Source organism: Scomber scombrus, chromosome 21, assembly GCF_963691925.1.
Source record: "Scomber scombrus chromosome 21, fScoSco1.1, whole genome shotgun sequence".
In the NCBI taxonomy this organism is placed as follows: domain Eukaryota; kingdom Metazoa; phylum Chordata; class Actinopteri; order Scombriformes; family Scombridae; genus Scomber; species Scomber scombrus.
In genome coordinates, this window is record NC_084990.1 from 17753045 (window position 1) to 17771272 (window position 18228).

Below are 18228 nucleotides of genomic sequence, written 5' to 3' on the forward strand. Positions count from 1 at the left end.
CTGTGGATATCACAAGTTGTTTTGGAGAAGTGGGTTTTCACTAAAATTCAGAGGAAACTTGACTGTGATCTCAACAGAATATCAAACGGGTCGTCAGTGTTAGAAAGCTGCTTCAGGATCAACAGTATCAGATATCTTCTCACTTTCAGTAGCTCAAGGTTGCATTCCACCAGGTCTGACATATTTAGTAGATCCGAAACTAAGAATTATTGTTATTACCAATTCACTGAGTAGATAAAATGTCCATCTGAAGATCCCAGAGTGACGTCATCAAGTGATATTCAGTTTAAAGTCAAAGTTGAAAGAAAGAGCTCATTCATGTGTAAGTGCAACCAAAGCTACATCATATACACATTTTTTACTACAAATACCAAGTTATTGAAGCTTGATCAAATCATGTTTACAGCTGTAGTTGCAAACCTCTTAATTTGTATTTTGAGTTAAATCCAGTAGCTACAAAGTGTGTTGTGTAGATTATTGTAGTTCTCACAGAATATCAGGTATCTACATTTTGAAAACTTCCTCCTGTGTACTGTATGCAAATTAAAATTTTAGGTACATTATTAGAGTGGGTAGAGGTAGATATTGTACTTAATATTTCACAGCATTTACTGTATCTGGTGGCTGTAAAATTACACAGTTGTGCAGAAATGAGCTTTTCAGTGTGTTCAAATCCACATAACATAAAACGTCAAATTTGGGGGAAATGTGTATCTAGATTATCTGCATTTAGTTATTAGTGCAGCTGTAAAAAGAAAAATCAGGCTTGGATTTTAAATTTTCACTTAAGGTGAAAAACTGAAAATGTGTGACACCATTATACTGTTGTGGAGAAATGATTTTTCCCTCTGAAGAAACAGGTAACATTCAGTTGAAGTGGTTAAACTTTTAGTGAAAAAGAAAAACTAGGACTTTCCTAGTCTCTTTTTCATTATTAACCACTTAAAGGATCCAGCACCCAGTGTTTATGTTATTGTGAGTTAAACTTGTTTCTTATTTTATATAACTATTAGTTGGCAACACTAGACTTTGTGCACTGTCAAAGGAAAATAATCACTTCAGGAAAATGAATTGTTTACATGCAGCTATGTGTTTGAACACTGTCTAATGTTCTCTGATCATGATAAATAGTTTCTTACACAGCTCATGATGCTCAACATGTCGTCATGTGCGTATGAAACTATAATAACATTTTTTTTTTTTAAGAAGAAAAATTCACAAGACATGCAGGAATATTTCTTTATTGAAAAACTATACAATAGAAGAGCTTTAGTGTGGTGACTACATTATATGAGCTTAGTCATCAGGACATAGGTGTGAATGTAACAAAAAAAGAAAGAAAATTCAGGCCGTTTTTACGCAGCGTTTGAGGATCTCTGAGATGAACGTGTTCTTCTTGGCCATCAGCTCCTCCTTCATCCTCCTGAGCTCAACCTTCACCTCCTCTTCAGTCATAGTGGTGGCAGGAAGTGATTTCACCTTCTCCAGGAAGTCTTGGATCAGGTCTTCCCCAACCTGATGGAGAAGAAAAAACATCAATTTTAAGACAAGATTACAACTTCATCATTTTGAATACAAGACTGAGGAAGTATTTAGTAGGATTTAAGTAGAAAATTAAACTTATTTTTCTTCATCGCCCACTTTTGCTTTTCCTTTGTGTTGGGTTAGTGAAATTAAACTCATCCCATCTTTCGCTGCATTAATAGAGCATTCCTTCTTACACACATTAAAGGACAAGTTCACTATTTTGCTGCTGTCTGATCCAACCATCAGATGCCCAAATGAACATTGAAACTGGTTTTGCTCGCTGTGATCATTCCTCCTGTTCATACTGACCATTAGAAGATCCCTCTTTAATATGTTTCCAATGTAAATGATTGTCAGCCTTAATTAGTGAAATCAAGTGGATATCTTCAACATCTGCAGCATTTTAGTAACAAATTCCATCATTGTGTTTCCCTGTAGACCAGCACAGGAAGCAGAGTAAAAAAAAATAATAATTTGGCACATGATTTGACTAATTTGGATGTCTGAAGCTTCAAACTAGCTTCAGGTAAACCCTTTTGCACAAAATGAGGACTGGATATGGTCCATAGCAAATCCTCTTTCAATATTTGGACACCTGACTGTTGTTTTAAGACAGACTTGAAATATTAAACTTATTTTTGTTCATTTCCCAGTCCTGCTTTCTTTAATTTCCCCTGCGTGGGATCAATGTTTATCTTTGCTCTCCTCCTTAAAAAAAAAACTTTGCCATTAATCACAGAGTTTGTGGTTTGATCGTCAATCGTGGCCCTGAGCGAGACCCGCTGAGTCAGTGCACCTGTCGACTCTGCAGACAGGATATGATGTCATGTATATGAGCTGTGATAGTTGAGGCCTACTTGTTTATCTGTTCGTCGTCTCTTGGCCTCGGGCTCTTCCTCCTGCTCCGACCTCTCCCCTGCGGGCTCCTGGAACTCCTCCAACTCCTCGGCCTTCTCCTTGGCCATGGCAACCACCGATGGCGGGAAGCAAGCCAGCTCGGCAACGTGGATTCCAAAACTCTGATCACATACACCTGAACACACAGTGAGCGCTGCGTCAGCTTGGAGCCTTTTAGGCACTTTGACAAAAAATAATCAAAGTCCAATTATTAGCTTATTCTGGCTGCTGATGAAGTGACAAAAACATTAATAGATCACAAATTTAACAGTGATTAAACGTCTAAAGTAGTTAAAAATAATCAAAGATTAAGCAAAGAAAATTTGACAGACTGAATGGTTAAAAAAAAGACAATCAATCACGCACAATTACTCACAACCCTGCTTCCTCTCCTCCACACTGTAAACTCACTGGGCTTCAAGCAAGTGACACTGAGTGATTTAAAAATGTCCTCTTAGTTATAAACCAAATTGATGGCTGATCTACACCTCTCATATAGTTGTGTGCCCTTTAGTAAAGACTTCTAGAGTTTAAAAGCCTCATTCTGGATGACACTGACATTTATAAATGTTGCAGAAATGTAAAATAGTAGAAATTGTACTCTCTAGGTCTTCATGCAGATCTCTGTTCAGGTTAACATCCTTCATTACAACATTTGACAGCAGAGTTGTTCTGCTTTATATCAGTTTATAAAGGGATAGGAAATGCAGGAAACAGACCTGGTTTGACTCTGTACAGCATGGTGAGTGTGTTGTGGGAGGTCAGGGCCGTGACGTGCAGGTTTTGGACTGTGGGCTGCTGTGCGGCGAGTGCCGTCAGCTCATGGAAGTGAGTGGCAAACAGGCAGAAGCTGCCAATCTTGGAGGCGATGTGTTCGCTGATGGCCCAAGCCAGACCGAAGCCATCGTAGGTGGACGTGCCTCTGCCCAGCTCGTCGATTATGATGAGCGAGTTCTCCGTGGCCGAGCTGGAGACACGAAACACCGAAGTTCAGACAAGGTTTGTGTGTCACTTGTGTTTTTAGTGTACAAGCCTGTGTCTGTTTTTACCGCAGAATGGCAGCCGTCTCCAGCATCTCGGACATGAAGGTGGACACTCCTTTCACCTGGCTGTCTCCTGCTCCCACCCTGGCCAGGACGCTGTCAATCACGCTAAGCTCCGCCTTCTCACAGGGCACAAAGCAGCCGATTTGAGCCATCAGAGCGATCACGCCCACCTGACGGATAAACGTCGACTTGCCGCCCATATTTGGTCCTGCAGACAAGAAGAAAGGTTAGCTAAATAGTTTTTTATATGTGATGAGGTACAATATCTATCTACACCTATACATGAGAGTTTACAGTCAATGTTTAAAGGTGGACTTTCCCTCCAATTTAGCTCTTTTAAGATAATCCTGATTTACTACAAATTTGGTCTTTTTTTTGGGGTAGTTTTGGTGTATCCCCTTTCACAAATTTGAGCAATTAATTTATAGCTCTTTGCAACTTATTCGTTCCACAAAAAGGAAATAACTTAGGCATGTGATGATAATTTGGGGATTCAAACTGATGACAGTTGAAAACACGACAGCAGCGTTTAAAATGCATTTTCATCCACGAGGTAGCAGCAACAAAGAGTCATCCTGTTGTTCTTGGTATTAACTGGAGAGTGATGCCGATGTCTGAATGGATGTAATGAATGAATGAAAAGAAGACTGGAAACTCCTGACATGATGAACTCCTCTTGTCCTTGTATTGATACAAGTGTTGCCCGTTACTTTTTATCAAGAATGAAGCTGCTGAAGCAGCTCCTGTGTGTGTTTGACCAATTAGCGACATTCAGCCCAATATTTGAGCCTTCTGTACAGCAGCAGGGCCTTTTACGGCATTTCTTAGACCAGTGAGAAAGTTATTGAAGTGCAGACACCTTGTTGGCTGAGAGGAATTATGGTCCAAACTACAAAACTAAGACTATTCTTAAAGCTGTAATAAATTATTTTTGTTGCCCCCTTGGGAACAGAAGAACTCAAAATGTGTCCAAGCAGTTGCTGAGATACAAATTTAAACAGAGTGGCATTAGCACTCATTTCAGATCTTCTAAAATCTAATCAGTATATTCACTCTCCTTTCAGGTATAAAGTGCATGTTTTTTATGCTGTGTATTTCACATGCAGTACAAAATCCCTCTTTTTACCTGTAATAATATAAAAACTCTTCTCTCCTTGTATGAAGGTGATATCGTTGGGTATGAAGGCGGTGTCTGCGTCTGTCTCCATGCAGGGATGTCTGGCCTGCAGCAGCTCCATACGCCTGCAGCCGTCGGCCAGCAGAAGAGGCCGAACGTAGGGCACGGGAGCAGAGACGGACGCCAAGGCGAAGCTCACCACGGCATCCAGCTGCGCTATGATATCACTCAGCGTCTGGAGTGGGTCCACATAGCCTGGTGGTTTGAAGTGTTAAATTAATTACCACAGAGACAGGAGATTGCTCCAAGATGATGAATAATAATGATAAAAGAATTCCATCTGACCACAATCTCACCAGTTCAACTGTTATTTCAAAATTTAAAACACTGTACAGTGTACTGGTCTGTGTAGAAAATGCGAATGAAATCAATTACTAAAGGTCACTCGATACAAATTCCATATGATCGTCACTCGTGTAATTCAGGCCTCATCATTTGTTTCATCTGTCACAATCAATGTCATGCTACTTAGACAGTAAGCAGCATGTGATGAAAGTCGTCACCTGAGGAAATGTTGATGATCTCTTTGACAATAGCGTTCTGGGCATCCTCGTATTCCTCCCTGTTCTTGGTGTAATCCTCGTTCAGGGAACTGAGCTTACTGCAGACATGTGAAAGAGCAGAATGTCAGCTCACAGGAAGAGCGGGATTATCTGCAGCTGACATTCGATGTGTGACACAGTAGGACCAACCTGTTGGTGAAGCGCACTCCGTTCTTCTGAACGTCCAGAGTGGTGAACTTCTTGTTGTTTCTCAGGGATTTCTCCTCCTTGCAGGTGACTCTCAGGTAAAAGCCCAGCATGGCGTTGGACTCCAGCTTCACAGTCTTACCAGCATCCAGACCTGAAAAAACACACAGTTACTACAGTGAGCTCAAAATAATCCAAATATTTTAAAAAACAAACATGAATTGACTGAAAAACAAATGAAGTGCAAATGTTCACATTGGGATATACCATTAAACACATCAACCATGTAAAATTCCATCTTTAGTTAGTCTTATAAAAAGCATTTATTATGTGGTGATTTTCCCAAACAGGACAGGACAATAAGCAGCAACATATTCACTGACTTGCAAAGGAACCATGTTGAGATATTAGGGTCAAATGATGCAAATTATGACTAATCACATCTAAAATGATAAACTAAGAAAATGTTAATATACTTTTAATACGTGAAGAGTTTTTGCCATCCACACAACTGGCCAAAAAATGAAACAATTATGTAAAAAAAAAAAAAAGAAGATGAATCCTTTAAAACCAAATCTACACTAAATTTAAATCTAAATAAAAAGACATATAGGGGACAAAATAATGTACACCACAGAAAAAAACACGGAGGTGGCCAAATAGGTCAAATTACTTCAGACTAAAGTAAAGCTTTCTGGTTTGTAGACATCCTACCATTAGATGCGATAATTTAAACCCGGACAATGAGAGGTCCTGTGTGTCTGTAAGGGGCAATGAAAATTAATTTTCTAGTAAACAAAAGAGACAATCAATTGAAACTCTAATGTTGTTTAATGTTTTATTTGGGAATTTAAGGTCTAAATTGACTCCATGTGAAGGATTCATTACAAACAACACAGACACTTAACCTGACTTTTAATCTCAGTCTTTCAGTCAGAGGGATCTGCTAAATTTCCTGCAATCAAAATGTGTGATTCTGAGCACATGATGGCTCCACGGTGTAATCGGCCTTTGGATGCTTTTACATTGTTGTCACACCACAGTTTTGAAAAAGCTCATCAGCAGATGACTTCTAATCAGACTTATTACATTACTAGATTATTGTGGTCTTGGCTTGTTGTATTATACAGTATGTGTGTGTGTGTGTGTGTGTGTGTGTGTGTGTGTGTGTGTGTGTGTGTGTGTGTGTGTGTGTGTGTGTGTGTGTGTGTGTGTGTGTGTGTGTGTGTGTGTGTGTTGTGATCACCTAGCTCTCTCGCTGCGCTGCTCAGCACAGACTGCATGCTCTTCTCCAGGACGTCCATCTTTTCTCTCAGCTCACTCAACGCCGGATCAAACGACGCCTTCACCAGGAACTCATGGTGGTCAATCTACATGTACACACACACACACAGAGTATACAAGAAAAGATACTATGAAACAACATGCAAAACAGATAATATGCAGACAAAATACACAAAACAATCTTCTTACAAGGTGCACATGTACAGTAACACAAAACAAAAGACCTGGTTCATGTCCAGCGTCGTCTCGATCATCTCCTGATACTTAGTGAAGTCATTTTGCATGTCTCTGAGAGGCGAGAGGAACACTGCCTCCAACAGTACCTGGTAGCTGCCTGCACACACACATAAAACAAAAGAAACAACTCAGAAATCACGGCATCAAAAAATCTATGTAGAGATAGTAGAAATAAATGACGTGAGCCTGAGTGATCAGTGCTGCAGTTTGGATTTATAAGTGTGTATTTTAATTGATATTATCCAGTACAACATATTTATACTTTATTTAACATTATTCATTTTGTGCTTAAGCTTTATTATTACTTAGGTGAAAGAAAGTTGTCACATGTTTAATGGTAATGTTGCCCTCTACTGGACAGAACATAAAACACACATACTGATAGTGGCATGTATGAGCCTTTGTATACAGTGTATAAATACATAGTAAATATTAATAATAGGCTAAATTTCAGCATTAAAAAAAACATGGCATGATGTTCTCCTACTATACATTTAAAGCCCCACTAAAAAGAGTATCTGATGCATCTCTCCACGCCTACAGTTTCTCCACACTAGCATGGACACTTCCAACATGACAAAAAGAGTATCAGGTCGTACCCGAGTATCTCTCCAGGGCTGTGACGAGGCCAGGGATTTGGCTCACAGCCTGGTAGACGCGGTAACAGTCCTGCAGGGTAGCAGAGTGTCGGTGAAACTTCTTGGCCAGACGGTGAAGATCAGGAAATCGCCGCAGCAAGTCCTCCTGGCAGGTCTGCCTCAGCTCAGAGTCACACACGAAACTCTCCACCAGGTCCAGTCTACACACACACACACACACACACACACACACACACACACACACACACACACACACACACACACACACACACACACACACACACACACACACACACACACACACACACACACACACACACACACACACACACACACACACACACACACACACACACACACACACACACACACACACACACACACACACACACACACACACACACACACACACACACACACACACGTCAAAAGTCAAAAAAATCCTGAAATGTGTAAAAAAAATGTCACTGTATCTGATAGTTGTTAAAGTATCTCAATCTGTACTAAGACTAAAAATAAGGCTCAAAGACAGATCCTCGACTCTGAGGTCAATGTAAAACAAACTTTACTCAAATCTCTAACAAGATTTAACATGGATGTCAAATGGGTCTTGAGTAGACACATCATCCATAAAACTTCACACTTATTTCAATTTTCTCCCCATCCTTGTATTACCTCTCCTCTATTTTGGTTTTGTCCATGAGTGGTTGTTTGATCCACTGGTTGACGAGCCGCTGACCCTGAGGTGTGCGGCACTTGTTCAACAGACCGGCCAATGAATGAGCCCCGCTGGTGTCATCTGGTGAACCCTGATGGATACCATCACATGACAAAAATTACACCCATGCACACATCAAGACTACCCGCATGGATTTGGGCGAACTGACTCCTGTACTATTGTTAAAAATTGAGAAATATGAGCTCCACTGACCTGGAAGAGGTTGAGAGCCCTGACAGCAGCGTTGTCCAGTCTCATGTACTGACCCAGGTCCAGACTGGTCAGACTGAAGGAGTTGAAGTTGGACTCGTCAGAGAGAAGTTCGAGGAATCGCACGACTGCAGCCAAGCACGACATAGCCACCTGTAAATTAAATCACACATGCATTTTAAACATTTCCAATATTTACTTTAAATACATTACATTTTGATCCTATTTAAAAATATATGCAGAGAGGGGAAATGCATAATATGGCAAACCTTCAATCAGGGCACATTTCATTTTCAACATGTATATTTTTCAGACAAACAATAAACAAATATGAATGGTGTGAAAGATCAGGTAACTTTGCCTATTGTTGCATTAAAAAAGGTTATGATAATCAGTCAACAAACAACCCAGAGAAGAAGCTATTTGATCTATGAATATAATGCCAGATGAATGTAGTGGAGTGGGAGACTTTTCCAACTTCACAAACATATAATAATGACATAACTTAAACAAAATAGTCTTTCATAAGTATTATCTTCTTAAAAATGATGATTATTTTTGCACTGATTGATGACTATTTTACCTGTTTGTCCAGTTCAGGCAGTGTGTTGCTGGCCACAGTCTCTCCTTTTTTGGCTCTTAGCAGCCTGTTGAGATCCTGCACTATGTCCTTGCTGTTGAACTCTGCTCTCTTCCTGTCAGAGACCAGCATCCCGCTTCGCTCTACCACCTTACACAGACACATAGCGATGGCATTTTATTCACACCCTATCCACAGTGTTACAGACTTTGTTTATGCTGTTATATTAAGATACTGGCAAGTTTCATCAAAATTAGTTAAACATGTTTAATTTAAAGATCCCCTCAAGAGATGTTGTGATATTCTACTTGGAATTAAAATGGTTGATATAATTTTGTCACAAAAGAAGCTCAATGACCTGGGTGAAAATTTCTTAAAATAACTTTTACTCCTCTTCTTCATTGAAAAATCCAGAATCATATACATACTGTGGCTGCAACTAATTATTATTTTCATTATCGACTAAGCTGACAATTATTTTCTCAATCACATGATCCATCAGAGTATCTTGGAGCACAAGGTGATGTCTTCAAGTGTCTGGTTCTTTCTGACAAATGGTCCAAAACGTCAAAACATTAAATTTACAATAATTAAAGTACCAAAAAAATGAGCAAATTCTCAATGTTGAGAACCTGGAGCCATCAAATGTTTTGTGTTTGTGCTTGAAAAAAAGACTTAAACAATTATCGAAACAGATGTTGATTAATAATTGTTCTATCACTCTAATATATACAAATATATAATATGCTACTTAGAGGCTAAATTAACAAAATACCACCCAAAGAATTGCTTCAAATATACAGTGAGTTATATTGAGGATAACTGACTTTAACATACCTCACGTAGTTTACTGCTATCAGTGTTGCCGTCACCCTGGGCTAAGAGACACTCTTTGGGGCTGATTTGGACAAGCAGGGACTCCAGGTTGGAGAAGATCTCGTTGTCCGGAAACTCACACACTCCCATTTTCCTCTGAGCTGCGTCCACATAGCCGACCCCGACCACACGCTGCCCATCAGCTCCTGTAGCAAAACGCACGCCTACGACTCCTGCGCAGCCCTCCGCTCCGCTTCCACCACCACCGAACAGAATTTCCTCAAACTGGGTCAAGTTTCCTGGAGAGGCCTGAATTTAAGGAGACAGACGAGGGGAATGACAGAAACACAATCATTTTTAGATTATTAGCTTTCAGAGGAACCATTTATTCATTCATTTATCACTCAACCCCACATATATTCACCCATGTAGAACAAAACATCAGCTCTACAGGGTCCAGAGAACACACAATAAACAAAGACAATAAGATAAGGTGTTTCTTTATTGATCCCCTTAGGAGAAAATCAAATTGACACAGAAGTACAGTGGAAAAATAAAATAAATAAATAGAATAAAAATACTATATACAGTAAATAATCTGTGTAAATAAATCTGCCTCTCGGAGTAGGAACATAAATTAAAATATTGTAGATTAAGATTGTAGACTTAAAAAAAGCCTACGGTGACGTCCTCAAATGTAGTTTTTTTGGTCCCTACCAACAATTAATAACCAAAAGATTCTATCAAATCAGTTTACTATTGTTGAAAACTAAATAAACCAGAAATATTAATAAACAATGAATCAATTGTCAAAAATAATTGCCAATTAATTTTCTGTCAATCGACTTATAGATTGATAGATTCATTTTTGCAGCTGTATTTGCTGTACTGTGATCCTTCAACCACATCTGCCAGCCTTTGTTAATATTACTAAAAATAGGGCAGTAATATCAATATAGACACATGATATGCAATGAAGGGCATCTACAAAGAACACACATTTCACAGCTGCTATAGTGAAAGTGTCAATGATTGCAACACAGTGGCTCCTCTGTATTTACAAGGCTACATGAAACATCAAGAAACACAAAGCCACACAGTCTGATTGATGTCATTTTCATCACAATACCTTGTACTCAATCTTCCAGTCGTGCTCCTTGCTGCTCTTGCTGTGGTTTTTGTACACTTCTACTCTGTACTGCTTCACCAGCAGCAAGTCTCTCACAAAGGCCTCAAAGTTGAGCTTACTGAGGACCACACTCTCCAGCTTGCGACTCCCTGTTGACCAACATAGGCAAATGAACATCAGAAAGTACACATGATCCGTCAAATCCTCTGCTAGCGTTCGATGCTAGCACAGGTACCGGTCTTTATGCTAGCTTAACTTGTGGAGTCAAAGCAGTAGAAAAAAGACATTCAACTGAATCAGAGTGCTAAGCATTAACATGCCACAAGCAAAATACATTTAGCAGACTAGCCAGGTAAGTGGTTAGCTCGGCTATGGAGACTAGCATACCTGAGCCCAAATTTTTGATGACGCCATTAGTCTTGAAAACCTCCTTGGCCGCGAATATGGCGTCTTTCCCGTGAACAGTGTAGTAGTCGTTACGGTCAAATATTCTGAAAGTGGACTCCGGTTTCTCCGGCATGGAGAAGAAAAAGTTTAGAAAGCTATGCTCGGCTGCACTGTCCATTGACAGGTTTTGTTTCGGCTGCACCGCCATGCTGCATGAATCTCCCGCCAGGGCTCCCTGCCAAACAGGAAACTACGTCCTGCGTCCTGTCGTGTTCCCATGGCAACGGGCCCGCGCTGTATCCAAGCCCATTTCCGCCAATTTTGTGATGAAAAAAAGTAAATATAATGAGAAACTTTCTCAAAATAATGACCTATCTTATGACTTATTAGTATCTCATCATTTTTTAGATAGTATCTCATTATTTCAAGATACTAAGTCATTATTTTGAGTTACTAAGTCATTCTTTTGAGAAATGTTCTCATTATTTTGAGATACTAAGTCATTATTTTTAGTTACTAGTCTTTATATTGAGAAAGTTTTCATTATTTTTTGATACTAAGTCATTATTCTGAGAAAGTTTCTCAATATTTTGAGATACTAAGTCATTATTTTGAGATACTAAGTCATTATTTGGAGATAGCCTACTAAGTCATTATTTTGAAAAAAGTTTCTCATTATTTTGAGTTACTAAGTCATTTTTTTGGGAAAGTTTTTCATTATTTTGAGTTACTAAGTCATTATTTGAAAAAGTTTCTCATTATTTTGTGAAGTCATTATTTTGAGAGTTTCTCATTATAATCACATATTTTTTTTCATTTCATCACATTTACAGAAATGGGCTTTGATACTATGTAATCTTTACAAGTGATTTCTTTAACTTGTAGTTCCCCTCGTGTGTTTGTGATTGTTTACTGAAGTATACACAAAGTGCTATAAACTAACTGTTTCAATAAAGCTGTTCATTAATAAAAAATAATTTGTTCAATCTAGTTCAATGAAAATATCCTCTTTTATGTCATAACGGAGTAGCAAAGCATTTGAAAACCTCTTATATTTGGTGAACTGAAACACACGGAGTCCAAACTACAGATTGTCAAGGAATATGGGCCCTACATTATAATATATTTAACATTACAGCTGTAACCCTTAAAACTGAGGGAATCCCAGTTGACTGCATAGAGTTAAGGATCAAGAGAAATGATTTAGGATGAGAGTTTCCCTTTACACCAATTTGTGAACTGTAAATCACCATAGTGGTCACACATCACATTCATGAAGACAGAAACTCTGAGCCATAATGGAGGTTAAGGAAGTTAGGGGTGTCATGAGCTTAGCAGCATAATTGTCCTAGTTTGCTGACAATTTTGTTATGACTGTTTGCGTGACGTATGGCAATGAAAAGTGTCAACTGTACCATTAAGCTGTGTATCGACCTTTTAAACTGAGTGTACTGACTCTACAACTTCAGTCCAGAGGATTATTCATTTTGACTCATTATTTATATATTGTACTTTCTGATGACACTGAAACTTGGTGTGATCTATTTGCAATTATTCAGTATACTTAACTTGAGTGTATTTCAAGACTGCTGGTGTTCCTCTCATCTTACCCTCCACATCACTTGATGATCAATGAGTTCTCTCTAGTGCATTATTGTATATCTACAGTATATTTTCACTCATTGTTTAGTGCTTATCAGAGAATGTATTGATATATGGTTTACACAGTCGTAAGATTGGATTTACATGGAAGTCCATTTTAAAAGAAGGGCAAAAATCATATGATCACTGTAAAGTCATGAGTCTTTGTAAGAAAGTAGCCTGTAAGAGTAAACTAACCAATGAGAACTAATGCGTGATTGAGGCTGTGTGTCAAGTGATGAGAGATGCAGAAAATTGGGTTGCATGCCCCTCCCGGATTAGGGGGGGGGGGGGGGGGGGGTGCTGCTCTATGATGACCCTGCTGACGAAACTAAATGTTTTGACGTAGGCAGCAACTTGGCGAATGGGAAACTGATGCACGCCGTCTAAAGCCTTTATAAGCGCGAGGAGCAACGGCAGCAGGAGTAGCAGACCCTCAGGACATCTCCCGTCTCTTCTCCACTGAGCAGCATCCCCACGTCCTCCGACATGAACGGCCACTGCAACGGAAAGGTCCACGACGGCGTGGAGGAGTTTCACAACAAAAACGGTTTCAGCGACCTCATCATAGAGACCAAGAAGTCTGCCGGGCACCGCAAGCATGAGACGTCCCGCAAAGAAGCAGAGGACAAGACCCACCTACCTGCGCTGGAGGCCGCCTACACCCGCATCCTTCGGGAGCTTGGCGAGGACACGGACCGGCAGGGGCTGCTGCGCACCCCGCTGCGCGCTGCTAAGGCCATGCAGTTCCTTACCAAGGGCTACCATGAGACCATCGATGGTGAGTTAACAGGTTGCTCTGAAAGGATACTCTCTGCAGTCATTAATGGGATATGATCGCTGTTATTAGATAAAGTCATTAGGTCATTTGTTAATTTTTTTTTTTAACAAGGAGGATAGCCCAATGGGAGGGTTAGGGTCATATAGGCTTAGTTTAATTCTTGACATTTTTAATTGCAATTATACACCCTAGTTTTGATGGTATAATCTTTACATTGGATTATGTAGATGGCCACTACTACCATTATTATTATTAAGAAATGTTTTTATTATTAATGCTGTTGTTACTGTACTTCTCTGTGTGTCTCTCTCTGACCTCTTTTTCTCTAAATTCAGCTGGTCAAATCTGACAAATCTGTCTGCTACTTCAGCACCACGGACAGCACCATGTATTGATCAATACACAGCACAGTTAGGCTACTGATATTTCGGAGTCATGGTTGGGGCCACTGATTCGAACTTGTCAAATTTACAATATTAAGAAAGTTGTAATTGTCTATGCAACCAGAAAGTGTGACTCGACATTTATAGCTGCAACAATTAGTCCATTCATCCATTATTCATTGAAATAAAGTTCATCTGCAACTATTTTGATAATATTTTAATGGTTTAAAAGTCTTTAGTAGTAGTAGTAGTAGATGAACCAATGTCTTTATCTTTTTACAATTCCTTTTTATTTCTGATTCATGCCTAAATCTTCTGAATCACTTAATTGTATGATATGGCTTTACATGTGTATATTTGTGCTCCTACCCCCAGACATCCTGAATAATGCCATATTTGATGAAGACCATGAAGAAATGGTGATTGTGAAGGACATAGACATGTTTTCACTGTGTGAACATCACTTGGTGCCCTTTTTTGGAAAGGTAAGTCCATTAATCTAATAGGACTTTAAAGCTGTAGGTCAATACTTTTACATATAGATGAACCTCCAGTTACATTCAAGCTCTTGCCAAATAAGTTTGCACAATGCTGATTAAGCCTATCACCACCAGATAAATATTTCTGTATTTTACAGTAGATTGAGTTTTTATGTCTAGTGTCTGTGGTGAATTTCCCATGCTGGCTGGATTAATGCATACTGTGCATGCTCCATGGGCAAAGCATGCACACCAGAGACTAAACAATTAAATTGAGAGGTTCTTCTAGACTTTTCAAATGTTATTGGACCAAATGGATCAAATTCTGATAGTGAAATTAGTCATTATGATGCTAAAAATAATTTATCCACCGTTTTACAGCCGCAATAGTAGCTATGAAGTAGGCTACAGAGGAGGCTATGATGTAAGCATGTGTTGACAGTGTTTTTGTAATCACTCTCACTGCCAAAGTGGAGAGACAAAAGTTGTGCACTGCAGCTTTAAGACAATACAAGCAGATGGTTACTGGGTTGAAAGCACAGAATAAATCAATCTGAAATATAAATGACTGATCTTTTCTTCTGTGTTTCTGCTTGTGAGCTGAACATGTATAGTCTCAGCACTGTATTGCTAACATTTACCAGCCTTTGCTCTCATTATGTGACCTCTGCTCTCACTGGCTGTCATCTCTTTCCAGGTTCACATCGGGTATATTCCCAACAAAAAAGTGGTGGGACTAAGCAAGCTGGCAAGGTAACAAAGCACACACACACACACTATACCCTCATGCTGTCACTGTGGCTGTATGTTTCTAGTGTTAGTGCCGGCTGGCTGCGTTCTTCTGTTATCTCAGTGCATTGACCTGGAGGCTTAGAGTCTAAGCCCACTGGCCATCATGTAGTCCCCTCATCTAGCACACTCACAGACACAAGTCTAAACTCTATCCGCTCTCGAGCCATGAGAAAATCCCTTCGGACCTGTGGGAATCGACAGTTATCATCACAGCCTCTCTGTCAGCCAGTCTGTCTCCTTAGCTCCCTTTACTACATTTATCGCACCATCTCTAAATACACAAACACAGAATAACAGAAAAGTCGCTGACTTTTTAGACAAACTCACTGTTGTTGAATCTGGTATGAGATTCTGAGAATTCTGTAGGGTGAATCATTCACAGATGAAGGGTCTGTATATTTGGATCAGGGTCAGGGACTGATGGCCCTCTGTGTTTATTGAATGATTAATCATTATTACATTTGATCTTTAATCAGCTTGTGTTCTGCTTTCTGTAGGATTGTGGAGATCTTCAGTCGAAGGCTTCAAGGTACAAAATCATTTGTGCAATACTGAACAGCTTTACACATAATCATAGCACTTTTCATTAGTTTGATGCAAGAACTTGAATAAAATATGCTATTATCTGTTCTCATACGTCAAATCATATTGTTTGTTTCTTCCAGTTCAAGAACGTCTGACCAAGCAGATTGCCACGGGAATATCAGAGGCTCTGCAGCCAAAAGGTGTAGCTGTGGTTATTGAAGCAGCGTAAGTACACAATCACACATCATCTTAACACTTAAAAGGGAAATATGAAAATGCAGTGTTTCCTAAAAGGATAAGTTCACAATTTTCGTCCCAAAATGAACATTGCTCACTGTAATCTTTCCTCCTACTGGCCATTTCAAAACCTCCAAATGTACTTACAGTGTAAGAGTAAGTGATGGGGGACAACACCCACAATCCTTGTTTTGTGTAAAAATGTATTTAAAAGTCTGAAGTTAATATGAGACTTCAGCAGTCTGAATTAGTCAAATCAAGTAGATATATCCTCCGCAGTTGGCCTAAGATTTCCTCTTTTTGTTTCCCTTGTTAGACAGACTTGGAAAATGCGAACATAACATTTAAGCACATGTCCTTCAGGTCAAACAAAGCACGAACCAAATGTGTGTGTGTTTGCAGGCACATGTGTATGGTCATGCGCGGCGTCCAGAAGATGAACAGCCGCACAGTGACGAGCACCATGCTGGGAGTTTACCTAGAAGACCCAAAAACCCGGGAGGAGTTTCTGACCCTTTCACGGAACTAACAAGTGTTACAAACCATTCACTCCCGAGCCTCTGTATACAGTAGTGCACAGAAAGCTCTAGACTAACAGTAGATCCGCATCTGACTTTAGTTTACTAAAAAAACATAATAGGAAAGCTGATGTGTGATGTATGATCCGAGCCAACTCTGGAGCTCACCTCAAAACACTGAAGCCTGAAATATTTCAGTCCTGCTGCTGAAATCCATCATTTGAAATCACTGTGAACGCAACAGGAAACATAAAAAGGTGCCTTTGATAGATATTTTACAGTCTTACATGGCAATATTGTTGTTATTAAGTCTGAAACGAGTGCAATGTTGTAATGTGACAGTACCTTCCTCTACTATGTTCCTGGGAATGTCCTCGGTGCTTGGTGCAAAGTGGGACTCTTACGCCTTTCCTTGCTTTTATTGTTGTATTTCGTATTGAATTTAACAAATTGCCATTTATAAATACCTTTATAAAGTCTTTGTAATATATATATATTATATGACATTTCTAAGATACAAATAAAATGATTATTAATCTGTAGTCCAAAGAGTATAACAGATGGAAGTACTGACTAGATTTTTGGTTTTATCAATGATGACTGTAGCATGTGTTTTGAAGATTCTTTGCCTAAATAAAATGCAGCAAGCATTATGAAAGCTGTCAAATTGTCCTTTGTGTATGTCGATAAGAGGTTAACAGCCCAGGCTATTAGTATATTGAACAGTAACAGATAAATTGTCATATCCATAATACTTACCAAGGCTAAGCAGATTTTAAACATGAATAAAATGACAAAAATAAGTATGATCAAAACATTCTGTGTATATTAAATATGAATCTGCTTGATTTTTGCTGTTCATGTACACAGTCCCAAAATGCACTACATGAAGCAAATATAAGGAGCTACTCACAGCTCCAAACAATAGATTGTGGATTGTGATGAGACAGCACCATAAAAGCTTAAAAAAATAAATAAATTTGTCAACTGATTTTATTGGCTGATATTGATCTATCACCGACATACTGGTATTAGTGTATATTTTGTTCAATGTGCACGATACATATTTTTTAAGTTATAAAGGGAGCATTTTATGTATATTTGTGCCTTTTTCCTATTTCAAGTGTTTTTTTAGCTGTTTTTTTAAATTTATAGTTATTTATAAATGCCTGCCTCCACTACAAATCTTTGTCACAAGTGTTTGAAAATCACATTTGAGGGATCATTGCAAAACCATTGTGTATTTATGTATATATTCTAAGATAAGATTATATAAAATATTGATATCTGAATGTTTTTTTTTAACTAGCTACCACAAATCCAGTATCAGTCAAGCCTACTTTAAATGTCTTATTTTTTTGGACCAACATCCCAAAACCCAAAGAACACGGTTTACTATCATGTATGACAACAAAAAGCATTAAACTAGAGCTGCAGCCATTAGTCGATCAAATGATAAGTCATTAGTCAGACACATTTTCAGTACATTGAGGATTCTGTGTTATAATAATAGGTATAAACTGGTAATATTGAATTGATGGCCCTGAATGCACCACAACACAGAATAACTAGACCC

The 18228-nt window shown here is 39.0% G+C and overlaps 2 protein-coding genes across 2 annotated transcripts; one reads left to right on the forward strand and one right to left on the reverse strand.

Annotated features, from left to right (window-relative positions):
- Positions 1–359: 359 nt before the first annotated feature.
- Positions 360–11571, reverse strand: msh2 (mutS homolog 2 (E. coli)). Its single transcript, XM_062442143.1, has 16 exons — positions 11297–11571; positions 10910–11058; positions 9802–10089; positions 8968–9114; positions 8388–8537; positions 8132–8265; positions 7457–7656; positions 6845–6954; positions 6583–6706; positions 5340–5490; positions 5151–5248; positions 4597–4842; positions 3474–3678; positions 3144–3391; positions 2385–2560; positions 360–1515 (listed from the first exon to the last, which is right to left on the reverse strand). Exons 1-16 carry the CDS (start codon positions 11502–11504, stop codon positions 1345–1347), a joined length of 2805 nt encoding a protein of 934 aa, XP_062298127.1. The 5' UTR covers positions 11505–11571; the 3' UTR covers positions 360–1344.
- Positions 11572–13285: 1714 nt separating this feature from the next.
- Positions 13286–17365, forward strand: gch2 (GTP cyclohydrolase 2). The gene is made up of 6 exons (XM_062442975.1): positions 13286–13718; positions 14477–14586; positions 15278–15333; positions 15870–15901; positions 16038–16122; positions 16537–17365. The coding sequence occupies exons 1-6, from the start codon at positions 13427–13429 to the stop codon at positions 16661–16663; spliced, it is 702 nt and encodes a 233-aa protein (XP_062298959.1). The 5' UTR covers positions 13286–13426; the 3' UTR covers positions 16664–17365.
- Positions 17366–18228: the final 863 nt, after the last annotated feature.